Here is a 23,744-nt window from a genome sequence, read left to right on the forward strand (position 1 = left end):
GATGCATCTCCCTTTGGCATGGAAACTGAGGTGAGACTTTCCACTACAGCTTTACAAGACAAACCACAAAAGTCAGATCCTTAATCACCTACACAGTTTCACATGTGCTACTAAAGCTTAAGTACATGAAATATAAATTTTCAGTTCACACTGTGGACTCTAGAAATAATTCCAATCTAAGCTGCAACAAAGAAACAGTACCTCAAAGTTTTACATACAATAACCACTGCATTAATTCTCAACTTTAGAACCTCAAAGGACAAAAAAAAAAAAAAAAAAAAAAAGGCCAGGCCATCATGAACCATTTGAGGCATTGCAATCTGATCATCTGCTATCTCTCCTCTTCCCATACGAAGATACACTAACATTCACCATACTTTTCCTTCTCCATTTGCAAATGCAACCCTTATCTGAATCTATTTCCAAACATTTTCCAGTCTTCAAGATCAGTATCTTTCAGTGAACAAGGTGACTTCAGATAGAATACAGCAGATGCCTTCTGGTAAGTTAAAACCCCAACTCTTGGCTTTCTTACATAAATTGCACACAAGCCAAGAGAAAGGAAGAGAGAGAAGCCAAGGCAGAGAGAGGACAGTAAGAATACTAGGAATCTGGTTCTTTTTATAAAATGTATGGTATCTAGTGAACTACAAACCACAATTAAATATGTACTGTTTTGAATATTAGTTTATGAATCGCTGGAAGCTGAAAAGCTCACTGGGCTCTGGAATTGATCTGCCAAGCATTAGCATCTGTGTCTGTAGAAAATAACTTTTTTAACCCCTGTAATCTCTTCTGCAAGCTTTTTCTTTTATTTCATTTTAATTCTGTTCAATACCTAGTTTATTCAAAATAAAAATTGATCAGAAAAGAAAAACTATGTTTCTCCGTCAATCAAAACATATAAGAGGCCGAGTTCCATCATGTCTACTTTCCTCTTAAGGGCAAGGTTATCAGAAACAATAATTTCAATTCACTGACATTAGAAATAATCAGTTTTAGGTAAAAACATGCTTTGATGTTTTATCCTGTTGCATCTGCATATTCAATGCACCCTTATTTTAAAAGGCAACATTAATTGCCTTCCAGCTTCTATCCAATACAACTTGACAACTGATTGTTTGTGATTCATTAAATAAGAAAAATTCTTTTTAACATGTTAAAAAAATAAAACTCCAAATAAATGCAGAGAAGTTATGCAAGTATTTACATATTCATGGCCTATCTTCTTCATTAATAAAAAAGAGGATCAGCTTTTATGTGAAGTATGCAAAGGCACTTTTTTTTTTTTTTAATCAAACAAATACACCAATTACCCTGCCAGTTTCCTCGGGGAATTACCCTGGAAATATCCAACTCCTGCAAAGGACGATGAGAAGCCAGCTCTCGAAAGCCAAGTGGGCTGCATGCTTTAAATCCACTGCAAACCTCACACCTAAAACCGCTCTGTCCCGGCAGAAAGGACAAGCCGCAGCCCAACAACGGCCCCAACGCGTCCCCACACGAGGCGACGGCGGCGGGCGGCTCCCCGCGGCCACACGCGAAATGGCGGCGGGACGAAGCCGCAGCCCCGGCGCCCGCGGCCTCCCTTCCCGCCCGCGGCGAGGCCGGGGCCGCCCCGGGCCGGGCCCCCAACTCACCTGCAGCAGCGGCCCCGCCACGGGGGCCGCCCGCCGGCTCCATGGCCGCCGCAGCGCCCCGCAGCCTGGAGCGCCCTCACAGGCAGCGCCCGAGGCTGAGGGAGCTGCCGCCGGGGCTGAGGCGGCCGCGACGCTCCCTCCTCCTGCCCGGCCCGGCCTCACCCCTGCGGGCAGCTGCGCCCACGGCCCCAGCTCCCGGCCCGTGCCCAAGCTCGGGGAAGCGCCATGGCCCCTCCTGCTCGCAGCAGCTCACAGGGTGCCATGATCCACAAGGACCTTTCAGCATGGGTGTGAGCCCTCCACCATCCCCCAAAAGACTGGGAGTGAAAACATGGATAAGGGGCTCGTCAGCTGTCACCGGGAGGTGCCAGAGCAGCGTGCTGCCCCAGAGCTTCAGCGTTGGAATAGGCTCCCCAGGGAAGAGGTGGAGTCTCCATCCCTGGCAGTGTTCAAGAAATGTGTAGACGAGGCACTGAGGGACATGGTTTACCAGGCATGGTGGTGATGGGTTTACAGTTGAACTCGATCTTGAAGGCCCTTTCCAACCATAATGACTCTATAGGGCAGACCTGCAGGGATATCCCTGGCTTGTCTCCCTGAGGGAATTCCTATTTTCATTTCTGCAAAGATGGGAATCTCCTTATTCAGGGGCACAAAGCAAGGGAGCTTTACAGGTGTCCATGTCTGCAAAGCTGGAGAGAGCCCAGTGCATGTTGGACAAGCAGGGCTGCAGCAGGGAGAGATGGCTAGAAAGACCTGATGTACCAGGTAAGGGTCAAAGCTAAGGGGCTACGTAAGGCATTTATAAACTGCTGATCACACTTTTAATTTGCCAGTTTTTTTTTCTACAGAAAGTTTGTGTGATGCTTTTATTTTAAACTTACAAACTCGGACATTTTTAATGTCAGGGTTTCAAGTCAATGTTATTTTTATGATTGTGAAGGTCTTTTAAACTATTTTATTGGTTAATTTAGATTTCTTGGTTTGGGATATGCTAGAGAACAATTGAGATTGATCTAAATGAAACAAAAAGGTACTCACATGTGAAAAAATACATACTTTTAAATCCCCATCCTTTTTTTTTTTTTCTTGGATAATCTGAACCGCTTTTTTGACAATTTCAGTTAATTTATTCAGAAAAATCTAGCAATTCTTATCAAGATACCTAGTAAGTTTCTGTTCTAATGTCTTTTAGTTTTATCATATGAAAAATTTAAAAAATAAACTCACCACCCCAACTACAGAAAACTGTTAACACAGTGGAGCTTTCATTTCAGACTTCAAATGATAAAAATAAATTACACTGAATAATTTAAAGACTGTTTTCATTCTGACAGCACTACTTATTTCTCAGTAAAGCCCCAAGGAAAAAAATAGCAAAGCAAAAATAGCAAAACAAAACATTCTCCGGCCTTTAGCTGCAGTGACATATCAGCACTTCAGTCTCTAACATTTTCTGTTTATCTTCAAAGGATAGTAGTTGAGTCTATCAATCTTAATAAGGCACAGTTTTACTTACTGTGACAGAATATATAAGTGATGCAGATACTTTTCAGAACTGGACGTTCATTATGTTGAAAGAAATTTCCGTATTTTCAAATGACCTTTTGAATTACAGCTAAAACTTGAAAAGAAAATGAGAGGCATTGGAACTTTTACCGACAAATCTGTGTTTTGTGCATCAGTCTTCCAGAGAGCCAATTTTAAAAGGCAGATTTAGGCAAAAGCAACTCTATTACCGTTTTAAAAAAAGAAAGTGGTTCTGAGTGGTTTTTATGAGCATACGGGTCCTAAAAGAATGTGTGAAATTACAAGGTACCTAGCAAGTCTAAGATCTTCTAATGTTATACAGCTGTGTAGGAGGATTTTGGTTTGCCTTGCTATTTTGTCCTTAAACATACAAGATCTGCCTAAATTTAGTTTTAGATGTATAGTCCCTTTGGGGGGATTTGGTGTTTGTAGTAGCTAAAAGGAATGTCTCTCAAACTTACTGCATCCATCTTTCAGAACACTAACTATGATACACTTTTCACAAACTGTAGGTTTGCTTTTAAAGTAAATTGATTTTTTTCAAGGTCCAAAAAGGTGATTCTTCCTTCCTAAAGAGACCAGAGTTTCTAAGGACTTCATTAATCATAAGAAAGCAGCAAAGCATAATCAACTGCAGATTCACTTTGACATGTGCGATTTTGTCTCTAGAAAAGCTCTATCTTTTTGTAAATGTATATCAGCTTTATGCACAGAATAGTCACAGTGATTACATTATCTAACAGATCAGCTTTATGCTATATAAAAATGTGTATGTGCACGTCTTCATGAATGTGTGTGATAGTCATGCTCAATAAATAAAAAATAAGATAGAATCTGCATTTTAATATCCAAACAGTGGGTCATTAGCACTGTATATAATCTTGAGTGAACCAACAGGAAAATCAAGCTTTGATTTCAAATACGCAGTTTGTACATCAGGAAGGGTTCTGATTCTACTAGCTGCAGATAAATTCTTTTGATCTCAGCTTTAAAAGATGCCTTTTGATCTAAGGAAGAGGGAAAGGATATGTTCATGGCAAAAGGTCATACAAAATAAATAGATGCTTTTATTAATAATTAAACATCAAAGCAGTGCAGGTGTTTAATCACTTTATGGGTCATGCATTAGTATTTAACCTATCTATATGCTGAATAATTACAGATAAATCAATGGTCTACTAAGCTTCTTATACTAACAGACTCCAAAACAACAGGCTCCAGAAACACAGGCTTTGATCAATAAACTCTGTTCATGTAGAACATAGAGGCCCTGCTCTTGCTGGATGCCTACAGCATCAATAACACTTTGAGCAAGCATGAAAAATAACATTCCATTTGCAGAGCTACCATTTGATAGAATTCATTAGACATCTACTTTATATATTAATGCCTCTCAAATTGCCTAAGAGCTGGAGATGTCTGAAAGTAAATAAAAAATTTGTTGTCACAACCGACATGTCTTGTGATGGTGTTCAGGTGCTCTGGAGTGAGAGGCTGACCAGCTTGGGAGTGTGTCAGGATCGCGAGCGAGAATGTCAGCCTCTGCTCGTTTGAGCTTTCATTCTTCTCAGTCATAGTCGAGTGTTTAATTAAAGGTATATAATTTTGTCATTGTGATTTTTCAGTTTTCAGTTTCAGACTCTTATCAGAATAGACTATAATCTGTTCGCAATGGCATTATCTTGTTGTCATTATGATGACAGAAGTATGTTTGAAGTATATATTAGCCCTTTTGGTCATCTGCAATCTTAAACAATGAATCACCTGTTTAGGATGTTCAGGGAATTCTTTGTTTCTGTTCAGAAGTAAAGCAGTACCTCTGGAAAAAAATAAATTAAAAAAAAGATAACACTTCAGCATGTGATGCAATGAAAACCCTTCCACATAATGTGCAAAAGACAGGGAAACAAAGAAAACTTGCTACTAATAACAGGCAACATACCATCAACTATGATGGTATGATAGATACTTTACAGTGCTTTATTTAAACATTAGGCCTTATATAATGCTGTAAGACTAGATGTACGCAGAAGATAATGACAACAGATTCCATCCTTTTCTGTAAGGTATAAGAAACACAGACAAAAGCTTTACCTCAAAGAATTTTACCATCTGGAAACCAATACAGACGCCTACAGCATTAGGTGAGAAGAAAAGGTAAAACATGTTAAGAATTGTAATTAGAGTGATAGTCATTCTGCAGTGTAAACATGTTTAGAAACAATTGTGATAATATGGCAATTTTCTGCATTTGCATTTCTGCACTGATCTAACAATACACTTTTGTAAGACCTGTTTTTCATTTTCTCTGTACAGAACAGCAGGTATCTGTGAAGAAATAAAAATTAAAATAAGGACAACTAAAAAAAAGTTGCAATTGCATTTAGTGCTTTTTGTTATAATTCCACAGGTTTTTATTTAATGATGCTTGTTAGAGAAAAAAAAAAAAAGAGGAAAAGGCAGTAGGTATAAGATATCTAAGTAACATTACACTTTTACACGCTGAATTAGACTCCAAGAGGGTCCGAGGCACATAACTACTTCCTAATTGCCTCATAATATAGAAACTTGATGCATGAAAGTATACAAATTATTCTGATTTGATCCTGAGACATTTAGGTCGGCATTCGTCTGCCAAACATTAGATCTCAGATGGATCGTGGACTGCAGTGTCCGTTTTCTTCTGTTGACTCAAAAGGAGTCTGCGATGTTTTGGTCAAAAGAGGAACTTCAGTCTGGTCAAAGTGCAGTTACCTCCAGTTTAAATCCCTGCTCCAGCTAATGTGCAAGTATTCTTCTGGAAGAAGAACCAGAACTTGCCCCACACTGAAGTAAGAAACCTAATTGTCTTTCAGTGGGGATCATCTATGGCACTAAGTCTGAGCTAAGGATTCACTCTCGTGATGGAAGAGCTTTAAGAGTAGTATTAGCGTTGGTGTTGGTCGTAGTCCTGCTTCAAGTGGGGCATAGGACTACGTGACTTCCAGAGATCCTTTCACATCAAAATAAAACCAAGCCAGTTCTGCCTATACCTTCTCCTTCACCACCTTATGGTAGTTTATAAGGTGGTGACTAGAGACTGTCCTGCAAGGTGAGAGAGGTAGGCTTGAATACTTTGTCTCAGAAATAAGTCCCATAAGTATGTGCTGATTGTGGGTGAGCGCCCTGGCCACTGAGTTGTACAGAAACCAGTTACAGAAGTATTTTGTGAGAAAAGTAGCTGTTCCAGATCTAAAATCGAGGGAGGTTTTAGAATTTGTGAACTGCATATGAACATATAAGCTCTATGTTGGAGGAAGTTGCATACAAGTGTGATGATCTTCAACATGGGTGGGAATTTTGACTTACTCAGGAAGCTTCTTACTCCACATCTGCCTTTTTATCAGTCTCGTCGTTTCCATGACTTGTGTTAGGATTCTTCATGGCAGAGCTGGGGAATCTCTGAGCAAAAAAAAAAAAAAAATCCGCACAGTCTTTGCAATGCAAAGCATCACAGAAGTTGCTTTCTGGACCTTGCAACACATCTGTGCTTGATGGTGACACGTGGTGAGACTTAGAGAAGACCCAGTCATGGACTGTGTAATGCGGCAGTGGCCACGCCAGGACAGTTGGTGTCAAAGAGGGCCCTTTGCCTGAGGAAATCCACATCAGTTGACCAGGGACTAATGAGCTCTTCCTCACTCGGTGCACAAAAGTCAATGCAGACAGCTCCTCATTTCGTGGCAGGTCCTATTTCTTACTCATACCCACACGCGCACAGAGGAACACACATAACTGCTAATGGACAGGCCTATTCTACAGAACCTACTGAGCAGTGCGGTTCAGTTTTTCAAAATTATGGTAACTTCCCCCCTCAAAAGACCTGTTTTGCAATCCTCTTGTAGGTGAGGAGACAGGCAATCTAGTCAGCTGTGCAAAGCCACCATTTCATTCAGTTAAAAAGAGTTTTGTCAATATACTGTAAATGCAGGTGTCACCCACAGAGGTTAATGAGTTTAAACAGTTAATTCTTTCATTTTTTCCTTATGCAAAATATAGGTTTTAGATTAAATTATTAAAAATGTAGATTCTTAAACCCATAGTTCTTTGTATCTAGCAAGTATGGGAAGGTGTTTGGAGAAGGCAAAAACACTCCTTGGAAAGACTTTTTTAAGACTAGTAAAACTAATTTCAAATGCTATATTTGTATAGAATAGAATATAGAACAGCTTGTATGTAAAGATGTGTATATATATATATGTATATATATAGATAAATAGATACAAATGACGAAGTAAAACAGATTGTGATAAAACCCACAGAAAATCGTTCTTATTATCTGACTAATATGTTTCAAATATAGCAACTGGGTTCCAAGGATAAAACAACCACTCCTCTCCCACACCTGCAGTAGGACAGCATTATCCTGTGCTCCCTGGGGCTCCTGGAGCCCGTAAGGGAAGTGCAGTGGACTTCTGGAAATCTCTTCTTCCTCCCAGAAGTTCAGCTGTTGCTACAAAGAAGAATGCATCTGCTTAGAGCATGACAGGGTCACATTACTGTGGTTTCCAAATCTGAAATAAAATGGGGATCTTATACTAATGTAAACACCAGTAAATATGAATGATACCTTCTCTTTGTATAGAGATTGATTCAAAAAAAGTCATTAAAATTTGCATGACCTGGCATGACTCAAGTGCAATTTCAATTTTAAATTTAATCAGTACAAGTCATCCGCAGACACAGTTGTCCCGAAAGGTCCATAAAAGGTCTCAGACCACAGCTTGGAACCATGAACTCTGGGCCGTGCATATTTGAATGGGGAAAACTGCGCAGGACAGAAGGTCTCACCAAATGTCTGTTCCATAACAGGCTTTAGCAGGCATTCGCTGGTCTGCAAAATGGGTGGGCAGCCTTAAGTCATCTTTCTGCTGAGTGATGGAAGAGAGGTTACTTTGAAAGAATCAGTTTTTCATTTTGTTTGTAACATTTGCTTAAATCTGTATAAAACAGGCTCTTTAACCTTGATTGGATGTATAACGAGTTCTTGAGGATTTCTGGAAAAATAATAAAAATGAATGAAAATGTGGCAAGTCAGCAGAGTGAAATTCTTATCTAGATTATTTCAATAGTTCATATCTAAAAATAAAGAAATCTGAATTCTGTGATATCTGAGACCTTGGTATATGTGCTATATATACAGTTTCCTTAAGACAGTTAATTGAATCTTAATGAGAAGTTTCCTCTTCAGTGAGCTGTTAGAAGCTAAGGTGAAATTGGACCAAGCAGTCTGTTTGTGGATAATCCTCTTATATTACCAGGCATGTCGTATTTGGAAGGTATTTTTGTTTTTTTTTTTATATATAATTTTCATTCCTTTTCTTACTCCATTATTTTATAATGCTTTATAGCCAAACTCTACATACTGGCATGTATATGACTTCACAGGGCATCACGCACACATCTCTAAATGGAAAATGTGGCCTTTAATAAATATGCAATATGGCAGAGTTGTAATTGAGGAAGGCAGTTTTGAGATGCATAACTTGATTATTTTGAAACCTTTCTTCAAACTTGCCACCAGTAGGTATATGTCAAACTGAAAGTTACTTGAATTGGAGTATAAAAGGCCACCCTAAACAGTTTTCAAATGATAGAAAAATGAATTTGCTCATATTCTATAACTGAGAACAGCCAGATTGGATTTTTATTACACTTTCCCAACAGTTCATATTTGGGTAGTGAATAAACGTGAAAAAATATTAATGCCACACTTCATATTTTTAAACCTCTAAATGTCATAATAAAAACACCTTCTCAGCCATAATTATGGCCACTGCAAGAGAGATGCTATAAAAATACAGAAGATGTTGTGCTATTTTTTTACTCATTTGAGATGTTTGGATAGCTCTCAGAACAGTACTCCTTGTATAAAATATCTTCAAGGAATAATTCTTGAAATGTTGCAGACTACTCACGGTTTTTAAAGCACTGGCAAAGGTCAAAGAAGTGTATGTTATCACTAGTATTTCTTCATATGCTAAGAATCTTTCTCTTCCTCAGAAGTAACTACTTCTATACCTGTTTTGGGGCCTAGAAATTGATCTGCTAATTTTCATGAAGACCACCTGCTCCTTGCTATTTTTATTTTCTTTGTGGAAACCAGAACAGACAGAATATCAGAATGCTCCAGGAGCTGAGTTCAGCATCCAGTCAATACCAACAGGCAAATAAATCCTCCCTTTGTCTAACAGATCATTGCTTAGACTGCCTGTCGATAGGATTTTACCTGGATCTCCATATCTGGAAAGTCCAGCAGTGACCCCACGAATAAAAGCACTTGCAAATTAAAAGCATGGGAATGCCCCGGTGGGTCAGGTCGAAGGGGAATCCTAACACTGTATTCTCTCTCGGACAGGAGCAGTGGGAAAGGCTGTTAGGATATTATTCAGGGATTATTTGTTGGCATCTGCTTTCTGCAGGGCATGCAGTTTCAGTTCTTAAGCAATTTTGAGTCCTTCTTTGCTGCCATAGCTAAGCATCTTGCAGTTTTTATTTGGCCATCGTCAAGGTAGAAGGTGCCCCTTTACAAGGCAGAGTTACACAGGGAATCAAATGCACAATGAGAGATTAAACTTTTGTCTCCAGCTTCATTTCTAACTCCCTGTCAAATAGATTAAATCAGCCTATTTGACCCATGTGATTAACAAAGATATTAAATGATAACTAAGTCCTACCAATTCTATTTAAGCTAGCTGCTTTTGTAGATATTCATTAAAACTTTTTCAGTGAACTTATTTTCAAAATCGTCCATTAGCTTTTTTTTTTTCGTGATTTCTTGATGTTTAAAATGAAAATGAAAATTACACAGATGTTCAATACTAGGCTAATTACTGGTTTTAATCAGAACTCATCCAAGTGCTGGTGATCATACTCAAGATGACCAACAGGTTTTGCATAGGAAATAGGTCACCTCTTATCCATCAGCCATTCCATTAGCAATAGAAATAGGTCAATCGGAGGTCTTTAAGTTTAGAAGATAAGACGAAGGAGCTGTCTTCAATGAAAGAATATAAAGGAGGAGATTAGGAAAGTTGACAGAGAACATGGAGCAACAAAGAAGTCTGAGCTATTAAGGAGATGATCATTTCTAATAATTTGCCTTTCTCTTTAAAAACTGCCACTTGCCACTCATATTGTCCTCAAAACTATTTAGGTGTAGTCTAAATTTTACAAGTTCTTACTTCTCTCTCTTCCTGGAACACTCATCTGAATAAGAAATTCTGCACATGAAACTGTTGGGAAGTGAAGGCCATACTGTTTTTTTAAACTTCACTTACACAGTGTGGAACCGCCTTTTTCTTTTTTTTTTCCTTTTGTGAAATAACTGTATTTTATAAGCTGTATAATAATAAGCTGTATTTCATGCTGTAGCCATATACAATATCACTATATATATTCTCTAAAGAAATCCATACAATAAACTAAGTAGAGTAAGTTTTAACATGTGTCCAAACCACCATTCCAAATGTGATTCTAAATGCTCTGCAAATTTGCAGGACAGAATGTGAACATTTTTGTAATATACTCCCAAATAAAGATCTTACCCTATTTGTACCTGAGAAAATTGCTGTTGAGCACTGTGTCAGATTTCATCTTACATCAATTTGCTATGCTTGAGTTACAGTTCCACTAGTTATAGGCCGTAAACTTGCACCACAGATTTAAGAAAGTCCCTGTGAAATATCTGCATAGTTCACAGAACCTTGCAAAATTCTGTCAAGTATAGAAGACTCGGAAAGGATTATTCAGAAATCCCTGAAGGAATTCAAATATGATGTAAAAGTCCTTGAAAATAAAACTTTGTAATATTAAAACAAGATGGATTCTTAACTGTAAAATTATAAATGCAGTTTGAATCAGACTTTTATAAGGCTTAAACATTAAGCTTTCGAAAGAGATCCTTGAAAGGGAACTTTTAAGAGGTATTAATATCAGAAAATCATGAACAGTGACTTTAGGTAACTAAAACAGTCCAAGCTAAAAAGAAAAAGAAATGAAAACCTGCATTTCTATTTTAGATTTTAAAAAAGTGAATTAAAAAGTTTTAATATAATTTGGAGTCTCTCCAAAATCCCAGGGAAAAGTGCATGTATTTTTTCCATCTATCATCTTCTTCATTATTTTTTTCCATATGATAAAGGCTGAAAAGTGGTTCCTTTCTGATTTTAGGAACACTTCTTAGAAGTGCCTTTTATGGTCATTAACAGATTCTTTTCTGTGAAGATACATTGAACAATCTCTTAATAGTTTTGAAGAGAGCTTGCTCACTTTAGTGAGCAAGCAAAATTTCATAAATAAATTCCTTGAAAATCTTCCTGACAAGCAAGGGTCTGCCTGGAATCTTCTGTGGAATTACCAGAGAAGAGCAGGAGAGGGAAAAAGAAATCTGAAAAATAATTTTAAAATTGAGATGTTCTAACTGATATTTTGGAGGCAATCCGAACATCTCTTTTGCACAGTTTAGTTTGTCACTTTTCCTTTAAGCTTGATAGGAAGACTAAGGACACTGAACACTGTTACAGAGGTGTTTAAGCTAAGAACCCAGGCGTCATTCCAGTCGAATCTCCAGAGGAATAATTCCTTGATGGTGCAATCCTGCCATATACGGGGATGCCACTTTGCCTCCAAAGAGGCTGGGGAGAGCCACAGAATACTCTGTATTGAGCAAGATTTGTTTCATGGCTTTCTCTGCTAGAAGACAGTAAAAATGTACATTAAAAATAACCTTTGTGGGATAAATTTTACTAACTAAATAAACTAAATTTAGAAGCACAAACGCTAAAACACAGTGTTGAATAGATAGAGGTAGAAGCATCATAGCCGAAAACAACAAGAGAAATTCTGGAGTCCCTGAAGTGCTAAAGCTTCCAACAGTTTTTTATAGAGTCTTGAAAAATCTATAAAATACAAACAGAAGAGACTTCAGGGTTTGATCCAGGGTACCCTGCAAATATCCCATAAATATACCATATTCTCCTTTTCCACAGCTTTCTCAAGGAACATTTACAAGTTCAGTATCAGGTTTTGTGGGAATTGTCTTTTGTGGGGGGGAAAAAACAAGGGATTTTTTTTTTTCAAGCTCATTCAAGGACTATGAAGGAAGTCATTTAGTAGCTTAAAATTCTGCCTGAAAGAAGTTTTCCCTGTTTGGTTGCTGGTTACTTCCTCCTTTGATGCCTCCTCCTGTGCCATACAAACAAAACACCCCATAATTTCTTGCTGGAGGGAGCTCATGGAGCTGTTCTATACTGGAAATAATCTCTGTACTGATAGTCAAACTCTTTTTTGTTCCAAATGGATTCTATATACATCTGTTTTTCCCCATACAGAATAAGAAGCAGAGACTGATATATACTGGCTTTCAGTCATCAGATCCGTCAGCTGCTGTACATTAAGAAGTTATCTATGCCTTTAATTGTGAGTAGGAAAAGGATTTAGGACTCGCAAGACTGTAATTGTTCCATGGTAAATCTAAAGATAAGGCTCTCTTCCTTGCTGCCCACACACAGTTCTACTGACTTCAAAATATTAAATTGTCCCTTTCCCTTCAAATGCTGGAGACTAATGCAAGATCTGTTATCTCGAGGCCTTCTTTGTAGCTTAGGATCTAACGAGATGCCAATGTTATAAACCAATAACCAAAATGAGAAGGAATTAAATGAAGCACGAAGCTGCCTTTATTACTGCCACATTTCTTTACTGCGTTAATTTTGAAAACATGTTTCTATATACTCTCTAATCTCAGTCTTAGTGTTAAAAGTTTTGATCAGTGACAAGTTTCTTTCTCATGTGACATTGCAGAAGGCGAGCAGTAAGCTCATGGGGGATGGCAAAGGAGGGAAGGGATTTTATCTTTTAGTATGTTAGAGACTCTGAAATTTTCCTTTGCTTACATAATCAGATTAAGTTGGATTGTTCTGATATACTTCAAAGTTTGGTGAATTGTTAATTCATTGTTATGGCTGTGTTTGAAATCAACTGAGCAATATATATGTAGCTTAAATCCTGTAGCTTTATATGTAGCTTTAAATCCTGTAAATAGTCCTGTGATTAAATAAATACCTGCAGTCCTCATGGGGTTATCTTTGTTTCTTTGAGCTGCTGCAATCTTGTCTTCTTCATGCAGTGTGGATACAAGAATATATGCCTGTTTAGCAAAATGTTCTTCTGTAAACTGGCTAGTGGGCCACCACAGTTGCTTGTGTTCCCCAACCTAAGAAGGCAAGTGATTTTGCTTACTCAGATGATTAACAGAAGAGCAATGCTCACTGCAAAAATGTCTCTGTCTATCACTCCTCTGTTCGCTAACAGCAATTTGCAGTATATTTACATTTCTCAGGGATGTATTTGAAAGTGATTTCGCATGTAGGGTGAGTCTAATTGCATGCTTTGAATCAGTGAGTAGTGCAAGGGAGGCATGCCATGAGGGATACATATGTTGCTTGCACCAGCCGCAGTTAGGACATGCTGGTCCTGTCCTACGTCCCTAAAAAGTGGGACAAGTCACATTGTGCCAATTACATCCTCAGAGATTTCATGTGACAGGAGTGACCACATCAGGGGACATAGCAGCTGTGGGCTGAACTGCAGCTCATCTCCAGGTGAACTTGGTGTTGCAAGGACGTCACCAGTGATAGCACCAGCAAAAACTGGTATGACTTCTGGGTAGGCCAATGCTGCCTCTCTGCTCTTGGTCACGCATACTAGCCAAGGATATTTATGCTTTTTACAGAGGGAGATAACTAGAGACGCTTTACTTTTGTCATGGCTTCCATTTTTCATTTCTGTAGTTCTCTCTCTTTTTGTTTCATAATAGCAAATCTCTTACCATGTGCGAAGAGGTACACTGGAATAATGAAATGTGAGATAAAGTATTTCGACATTGTGCAAATTCTCTTAGAATGAAAAGTTACAGTCTGGTATTTTCTCTAATAGTCATCTGTTTACATAGTTAGCAGATAGGACTTGATGATGTGTGAAACATTGCAGTTTGGAAGCTATAGTGGTAGTGGTGGTTGGGGGGGAAGAAGATACCAAATCAGTATCAGATTCACAGTCCGTGGACCGTAGGTCCGATCGCCTTCCTAGGAGCGAATCGAGTTCCCAAATAGTGTGATCAACTATAAACTTGACTCTGGCAGTATCAGATTCATGAACAGTCCATCAACTGCAGGTCCAATCGCCTCCCTCCAAACAAGCAGCCGAGTTCACAAACAGTATGATTTATTCAAATGCAACATTTACAAAGCAGGTTTCGGATGTCAGTACAGGAAATTCTCTACTAGAGCGTGGGGTTTTAGCTAGCTCTGATGTACAAATGTGCAATCATCACTCACCCCAGAAGATGGGAGAGGGCTTTCAGTCTCGAGTCTCCTCAGGCGGCATCCCAACCAAGGAGTTACGATGGTTTCTTCCCTCCTTTACTACTTAGTCTCCTCAAGCAGCATCCCAACCTGAGGGGAGGGAAGTGGGCTCAGCCCATCAACTAACTCGGGAGTTAGGATGGTTTCTTCCTCCCCACTTTTCATCCTTAGTTCACCTTTTATGCTTTTCTTTACATTCAGGTGGAGCTTGAGTGACTAGAGTCACACTTAATATTGTTATTGATTGGTGAAAAAGTTTCTCGCTTTCATTTAAAGGTACAGTCAACCAAAAATCTAGAGCGCATGCTCAGTGAGGGGTGGTCGTACCTCGGAGGTGGGTAACTTTTGGGATGGAGGTGTGGTTTTCACATTATAATGAGCAAAGTTCAAGCAAAGTTCATCCGAAAGGAGTGATTTGCCACCTTTGCTGGCTCAGCACCGGACTTGTTATCGTATATCTCCCATTAGACAGCCACTGTGCGGCTTATCAGCAGCCCAGTACAGGGAGTGCAACAGAGTTTGGCCGCGGTGTCTTCACTCCGCTCCATCCTCCGTTACTCCCCTTTGCAGCTGCGAGGAGGGCAGGTTGTGCTGCCCAGGGAATCGTGGAGGAGCAGAGTCTGTGTGCACCAACCATCCTGGAAGTGGCAACTGTGTAGCACCCCAAACAAACTTCTCTAATGCCAAAGCTTCTATTAGGCGCTAGTTTTCCTCTCAGTTCCTGCTTTCAAACAATTCTTCCACATGATGTTAAAGGAATAGTTAACAATTTGTGTGGTTTTGGAGCTTGACATCTGTCTTCTGACTTTAACTGAGTTAAGAGTTCTCTTTTTTATTATATGTGTATTTCACTATTTAATGGTAAAAACTTCAAGTACAGCTTCAAATAACTCAGAATAGCATTTTATATGATGAACCATGATGAACAGAAAAACACAGTTGTTACTCATTTTCCTTTTTCTATGAAGGAGTGGAGTGTGCATTGTTACAAATCCAGCAGAAGTGGCGAAGTCAGGATGTGATCCCAGTGTTTTTATGAACTGTGCAAACATATACCTCAATAGATGTACGAATCTAAGTAGAAAAATAAGAAGAATTTGATGATTATACCTGAGACTGACTTGACAGACATATTTAATCTGTCAACCTCTCTCCACATTTACTGACCATGGAATCTGAGCAATTTTTCTGTGCTTAAGCATATGTTCATTATGACACATTTTAAAGAGAAAGTACTTGTGCTGTTCTGTTGGCACTTGGCTGCAGGGACCACAGTTATCATCAGTCTCCACATACTGAGAAAATAGGCAAATGCATGTTCAATAAAGCATTAAATGATATCAGTAATGATGACCACAAAATAAGGTGGCAGGAAAAGAAGGGAACTGACCACTGACATTGTTCAACGACCCATCACAGTGTATGTATTAATCTTGACTTCTGGACTAGTCAGAAATTATACGGGTTCCTTAAGGCCCTTTCTCTTAACAATTTATGTCATTTGCAATATGCAATGTGTCTCATCCTATTGCAATATGCAGTAAATCAAGCGTAACCATCTAGGCTGTTAAAATATTTGTTGAATTTCCCTCACTCCTTTTGGGTATGTGAGAGAACAAAACACTTACAGCAAGTCTTGTCAACTGGCTACCTAACAAAGGAACAGATAATTTCTGGTACTTATTAACCATGAGTTTTTTTGTTTTATTGGGCACTCTAAGGCCAGCTAATTCAGGAAAAAAAGTATTTTAGAGGAAAGCCAGTCTCCCAAGTATTTGATAATTTCAGACATTTCAATCACTTCCTTTACTGATGTTTATCTTGTGTTTATCAATCAGAAATACTGCACTACTTTGAGTCTTTCTGGAGATCTCAAAAGGCTTAAAAGGTGATCGAAGAAAATCTTCAGATTCCTTGATATTTTCCCGATCAGTAAATGAAGTCTGAACTGATTTGGCTGTTGTGTAATGGAATCACAGAATGGTTGTCTTTGGAAGGGATCCCCAGAGCTCATGTAGTCCAACACCCTGCACGAGCGGGTACATTTAGGACACGATGCACAGAGTGGCATCCAGACAGGTTTGGAAGATCTCCAAAGAATGAGACTTCACAACCTCTCTAGACCACCCATTCCAGTGATCTCTCACCTTAAAAGTAAAGAAATTCTTTCTCATATTCAAATGTGAATTCTTGTGTTTCAGCTTGTACCCGTTACCATTTGTCATGCCCTTTCTAATCCCACTACCACTGGGACTCTAGGCTTTCTCTCTGTCTCTTAAACCTAACTCTAGCCCCAGCCTGAGCACACCGTTAGTGCTGGATAAACGGCAAGTATTGTCCTAGCACCAGTCTGGATGTAGTCCTGCATTTCCTTTCACATGCGTTTTTTACTCTACACCCCATGGGACTCTAGACCTTCTCTCTCTCTCTTAACCCTAATCCCAGCCCTAACCCTAACACTAACCTGAAGTCAACAGGTGCTGAAAATAGGACAATATTTGCTGTTTCGCCAGCACTAGGCCTGGTAACCTCAGGCTTAGGGTTAGGGTTAGGGCTACGAATAGGGTTAGGAGAGAGAGAAACCCTACAAGTGAACAGGGAGTTGGACTAGAAAGGGCATGCCAAAGGAAATTTAGCACTATATCCAGACTGGTGCTAGGACAATATTTGCTGTTTAGACAGCACTAGGCCTGGTAACCTCAGCCTTAGAGTTAGGGTCAGGGCTAAGAGAGAGAGAAAGCCTAGAAGTAAATGGGGAGTGGATAGAGAAAAGACCAGCCAAAGGAAATGTAGAGCTATATCCAGATGGACGCTGGGGTAGTATCTTCCGTTTAGCCACCACTGGATCTGGTAACCTCTGGTTTACGGTTAGTGTTAGGGTTAGGGCTAAGGCCAGGGTTAGGGTTAAGATAGATACAAAGCCTAGAGCCCCGCTGGGGTATGGCTGGAAAGGGCATGCCAAAGGAAATGTAGCACTATATCCAGACTGCTCCTAGGACAGTATCTGCCGTTGAACCACCACTACGTCAGGTAACCTCAGGTTTAGGGTTAGGGCTGGGGTTAAGAGGGAGAGCTCGGAGCCCCATGGGGAGAGCCCCCCACTGCAATGGGGCTCTGAGCTTGCTTTCTCACTTAACTCTCTTCCTTCTGCTAGCTTTAACCTTGACCCTAACCTCAGGCCTTAAGCCTGTAGTACAATAGTACGAAACTATGAGATTTTATGCCTCTTAATGTTTTAGCTAATATAAATATGAGAAACACATATAAAAAAAGACTAATTGATAATCATTTGGGTGGTCAATATCAGTTTAGTTGGTAGTTTCAGTAAGAACCTGTAGAAAAGATATCCTCACCTGTTTGTATCACCTTTTTGTATCAGTATCAATATCTATATGTTATCTATCTCAAACAATCCTACTTTATTTTTTTGGTCTGAATTTTGGAAGTACAGCTGGTAATAATGTGTGTGAAGGTATGTGTTTGTATTCATACATATATATGTGTATATATATGTATTCATGTAGTATGTGTACACACGGAATTGTGTGTACATATATATACATATCTATATGTACATATCATTCAGTTTCCATTCCATTCAGATCCATTTTCTGGAATGGATATTATCCTATCTAATTTCTTTATGTAATAACAATACAGAAAAGTTACTGGAGCAGGAACAAGTGTGCATAAATCCAGCACCATGCTGAAAACCTGCAGTTTGATACACAGAACTAAGCAGACTGGTTAGAGTTTGCTGAATTAGGGTTGGAAAACTCAGCATTTTGCAAGACTGAGCAAATCCCAGTGACATTCTGCCAACAGGGATTTGACTCTTATACAAGAATGATAATACATAACTGTGAAATCTTTGTCAGATTAATATTTTTTAAGTAATATTGTTTATTGCAATATGAATCAATGGGTCTGTGTTGATTTTATTGTTATTGGAGTAGATAGTACTCATGAACATGTCCCACACTGGTAGCAGTAGAAGCATAGTGAGTACTGTGCTGACACATCTCAATTTGTATGATATAAATGGTCCCGACCATAAATATCCACAGTTGCCTGGCAGCCAAAGGCTGAGTGCAGGGACAGGATTGGAGTCCCACCTGCTACGAGGCTGAAGATCCTCCTGCCAGGTCTGTCTGGGAAAAACATTTTATAAACTTCCCTTTACACCCCCTGCCTCCTGCCAAGTCCACACCTGGTAGCTCTGCTAATCTTTGAATATTACTAGTGAGCTCAAAACCCTCCATCCAGAAACACACGTGAGGAGTGAAGGGAAACACTGTAGAAACAGCCTTTTAAGGAGAACCTAGTGTTTTTTTTAACCTTTGTGTTCTGCCCAAGCAAATCCCTCAGCAATCCCTTTCTCTCTCCATTCCTGAGTTCTTTGTCCATGGGCAGAAGAAAAGGTTGATCTAAAAGTACTTAGAAAATGCTTCTGTATTTGTTTCATCTTTAGAAAGAATGAAAACCAACATTCTTTGGTGATCAAGGATTGTGCTTCAGGAAAAGAGTTTTTCACTGGCTTTTAAAAGTGAAATCCCAGTGGGATCAAACCAAAGAACTCCATTACAAAAAATAAGGTACAGAAAGCGTATTTTTAAAACATAAATGTTAATGCTAGCAAATGTTAAAGCAAGCAAGTATCTTTTTCCTTGAAAAAAAGAGCTTAGAAGTCCTTCTTTGTATTGTATGGGCTTCACAATTACATCCTAGTGTCTAACTTGGCATTTGACCAAGTATATTTAGCCAAATTTTATGTTATTTCTTACTTTCAAATATAAGGTGTGACTTTGGTTTGGTATAACTCCTTAATATAATAAATCAAAGATTAATTACATGAGAATAAAAGTCTGAGAAAGTACAATGTGGCACTAAACAGCAACTTCATACTGTAGAAAACTAGATACAGCTAATGTTTTTTGTGCCACTGATCCCCTTTTTTTTTTTTTTTTTTGTGCAGGTTATAAAATAGATGAGTTTACTTTGAATCTGTATCTACTTGCCCAAACTCTAGCATAGTCATTTGCTACGAACAGTTCACATCATGAAAACTCTGATTTTCTGTGTTACATGACTTTTAAGTGGATCAATACTTAATGAAATTACTTATGGAAAATTACTTAAGATATGCCAACTTTCAGCATTTTGAGTTTCAGTTTTTGATTTTGTATTTTTTGAAAACTGAAAATTATTTGCTTCTACTTTATTGCATCTTGTTCAGATAATATTAGCATGATTTTATTCATTTTCAAAAGTCAATCATCAAAACCTTTTTGGGGCAACTCAGTCTAGACTTGGGCTATTGTCAAACTAATGTAAGAATGTGTAGAAAGTTATTTCATTAGCTTCTAAATACACCGTTTCTTCATCTCTGAGAATATGTTTTTGTTTGTATTGCACTTGTATGTTATAATCTACAAAAAGAAATTTGAAGTGTGGGGACTGGATGCCGCACAGACTGTGTGTGTATCTTTCTCTACATATCTTTCCCTTCTTGTTTACTGGGAAAAGGGAATTTTGTTAATGCTAGAATGAGTTTCGCATGTATTAAGGGCAAGCTCTGTCTCTGGTGACTCTAGGGATCTAGCAGTGACATATGCAGTTAGTGGTGGCCTTTTGAAGTCCCCGCAGATACAGGACAGACACCTCCAGAAAGGTCCACCTGGAGCTTACGCCCTGAGCCCAGCTGTTCCTGTTTCCTTCCCTGAACTGGAAACGGATCCAGACAAGCATCTGGAAGTCTACGCTTTAGAAACCGGGAATTAGGCAAGATGAATTCCATGGGGAGATGGATAATAGGTAAACATGAAGGAATACAAGAGGTCAGAGAGGAAAGGAGGGCAAAGGACTTTCATTCCTTGCGCATGTGTGTGATGTGATAGAGTCAGGAACTGCTGTTATCAGCACCCAAGCTGTCAGAGACAGCTCAGCAAAATAAGTTGGAAAAGGCTTGCAGGAGTATTTTCCTAGTGCCTCGTGGTCCTATGCACTAGAGCCAGTGCTCCTTTTCCCATACTGAGAAATCCTGACATGTATGGCATAAAGGGCTGCTTGCCAGGATTTCATTAAATAACTAGGAATTCAATGTCAGAGTTGGTATTATTATTCAACAGTTTTGCTCTCAAAAAGAAGTTTATTTTTCTCATCTTGAAATCTTTTCATGTTGTCTTTTCCATTCGATTTGTTATAAGGAAATTACAAGTGTTGTCTCAAAAGAAGCTTAAGAAGTCTTTATTCTGTACCTAAAAAGATGCACAAGAACAAATAGGTTCAAAGTTATGTATCAAGTGTATGCAAATGCTACAAAATGGTCTCTTCAGAAACAATTTTGTAAAATCACCTAAAACCATGGAGGGATACAGAAATATTATAAAAGAAACAGGCAAAATGAGTTTAAAATATGCAGAATGAACTTCTTGATTTACTGTTGAGTGTTATTAAAATATTTTACAGCTAGCATGTTCACTCTCCTCTTACCACTTCCAGCATTTCTAGAACGCAGGCAATTATCTGAAAGGCAATTATTGTTTTGTAATGATTGTTTGGGGCTAAATTCAGGCATGGGATAATAGTACTATTTTTAAGTCATTAAAATTGTGTCTCTTTATAATATTCATGAATTCCAATCCTAGGTTGAATTACAAAATTAGGATTTTTTAAAATTATTTTTATAAAAAAGAGTGATATCACACTCAGCAAAGCTCCTGATGGTCATACATAGCAACTAGTTTTTAACATTAAATTTATTGTGATAAAATGAAAAACATGTCCAAGAGAATGTGAAGTGAGAAATGTGACATGTAGAATGTCATGAAAACCTGTCCTCCAAAAGCAGGAAGGAAGTGGCAGACATGGATAATGGAGGAATCTTGGTGAACATTAGTAGTGTAGTCCACTAGAGTGACTTCAACTAGGGTTGTAGTTGCCAAGCTATGTTCATGTATAGCATGTCCTGCAATTTAACTCCGAGGAGATGCTCAGGACTTAATTCTGCGCTTACACAAACTCTGATTAACCTAGCCTAGGCAAACCACTAGATATTATTCAATGATTTAAAAACCTGGGATTCACTGGTAAGAGGCAAAATGATGTTGGCAGTTTTTAGTGCTTGATAAAGCTTAACTCATCTAGTTTAGCCCAAGGTGTATCACAGACAATAATGCTTTACTTGATATGCTATGTTAAATCCTGAAGACCAAAGTGTTGCAATTCCCAGGAAATTAAATGGGGTACCACGGACAGAAGATAAAAGAAACCAGCAGTGTCAATAGTACCCAAGCCCATATAACCCATACCCATATGAGAAGTACAGATAAGCCTATAGCAATGGAATGGCTGCTCCCTCCACTCTCCAGGCAAAACACTCTTCTTGCAGTGCAAAATGCTCTTTGGAATTCTGGACCAAATTGCACCTGAAGAGAGATGACCACATAGAGCATGTGATACAGATTCTGTGCCTGTGCCCCTTGTATCCTGTCTCTTCAAGGAGTTCTTGGAAGCCACAATAACTGATTCTTGATTTACATGGGGCTCATGAGCAATGGATATGCCATTGCCAGCCTGAATAAATGGCTATGGGAGATCCACAGCTTGCCCCAAGCCCTAGCTTGACCCTCCTGCTGTATCTGCTATGTCTCTTCAGCCTCAGACTTTTCTGTGGCACTGGCTGTTGCACACGCAGCCTGTGTGCCAGCCCTGTCCGTGCTCCAGGTGACAATTCAGACAGCCCTGTGTCAGCAACGTGAAATTCATTTTGAAGTATGTGTGTCTTTCTCACAAGAGAGAATGCAGAGGAAAGAGTTTAATCCTTTTCAGCTGAAAATTTCAATAGCAGTGTAGGTGCTGTTAGGTGCTACAGGAAAGTAGCAAATTAAAATGTAAGAGTCATTACTGTTTCAGACTTTCCAGTCTACTTCTTGCCTTAAGCCAAAATGTAAGATATAATTATACTCTCTAGTGAGCTGTTCTATGGACATGAGTAATTACAATATTAGATACACAAAAATGTCTATATCTCATTATAATGAAGTACAGGAGTAAACAAAAATAAAAGGAATAGAGCCAAATGTTCAGCATGTCATTTATATGCTCTGCTTTAGTTAGTCAACTGAAATTTTACATAACAAGGAAGTCTGCTTGTAAAAATCCAGTATTTTAAGCGGAGTTTGTATGAAGAGTAGTCATTAGGGATGCTTGTCCAATATCTGAAAACAGAGTAGTTATTCAGTTCAAATACTCAATTAGGTAGTATTCAAAGTGAGAAATTTGCAGCGATACACTGCTTCTAACATTAAAATACAATTCTCTGCTAATATTTCTGCACTAACTAGGTTAGAAACATTAAATAATTCAGTACATCAGCCCTATTTCATTAAAAACCGCAAATATTTACCATAAAATTAATCTGATTAATTGTAGATGGTTACTGTAGGCTCTTCTTAGAGTCAGTAGACATCTAGAGAGCAACTCAATTCATCCTAATGTAGAAGTTCTACACATATTGTAGAAATGTATATTTAATGAAAAGAATCCACCTTAGATGATATGACAAGTTTAGACTTTCTTAAAAATCAGATCCTCATACATTCAGATCTCATTAAAATAAATCTCATAAAAATTTTTCTAGATACTCACAAAATGTATAAACATCATCAAACAAAAATCTGAAAGGGAAACAAATGCTGGCCACTCAACTATAAAAACAGATTCAAGGCTTCGGTTCAGTCTTATTTTTTCATTTTCTGCTTTTCTAGGGGGAGAGGATGGGAAATGACTACATAAAACATCATTTCCAGCCTTGCCACATTTCCTTAGCTGAAAGAAAAATCTAAATAATGCAAGTGTTTGGAGTCCTGCTTCCACTGAAGTCAGTGGAAAGGTCACAATTTCACCCCGAGTCAAGTATGGATGTGCAATATTACCATAGATTTGCATAAGGAATGAAAATAATTACAAACACACCTAAAAGAAAAGAAAGCTTCCTCAGTCTGGCAGATTCATTTTCCATTCCATTAAGGTAGCTTCAGGCAATTCTCTAGTATGGAACAGGATGTCTTACGCTCAAAATATGAAAAAGAATTGAATTTTGGAGTTCAGCTATGACTCACATTTGGCAGCACATATTACTGTCACTTCTGAGAGGCACTACCCTGCT

The 23,744-nt window shown here is 38.6% G+C and overlaps 1 protein-coding gene across 1 annotated transcript in view; it reads right to left on the minus strand.

Annotated features, from left to right (window-relative positions):
* MEI4 (meiotic double-stranded break formation protein 4) overlaps positions 1-1,693 on the minus strand; it is a 67,090-nt gene extending 65,397 nt beyond the window's left edge. Inside the window, exon 1 of the mRNA XM_088537540.1 lies at positions 1,641-1,693. Within this exon, the coding sequence (XP_088393666.1) occupies positions 1,641-1,683 (43 nt within the window). The 5' untranslated portion in view covers positions 1,684-1,693. The remainder of the gene's footprint in view (positions 1-1,640) is intronic.
* Between the last annotated feature and the right edge of the window lie 22,051 nt (positions 1,694-23,744).

Source organism: Tinamus guttatus, unplaced genomic scaffold, assembly GCF_059628265.1.
Source record: "Tinamus guttatus ecotype Peru unplaced genomic scaffold, ASM5962826v1 Tinamus_guttatus_pri_ptg000806l, whole genome shotgun sequence".
Lineage (NCBI taxonomy): Eukaryota > Metazoa > Chordata > Aves > Tinamiformes > Tinamidae > Tinamus > Tinamus guttatus.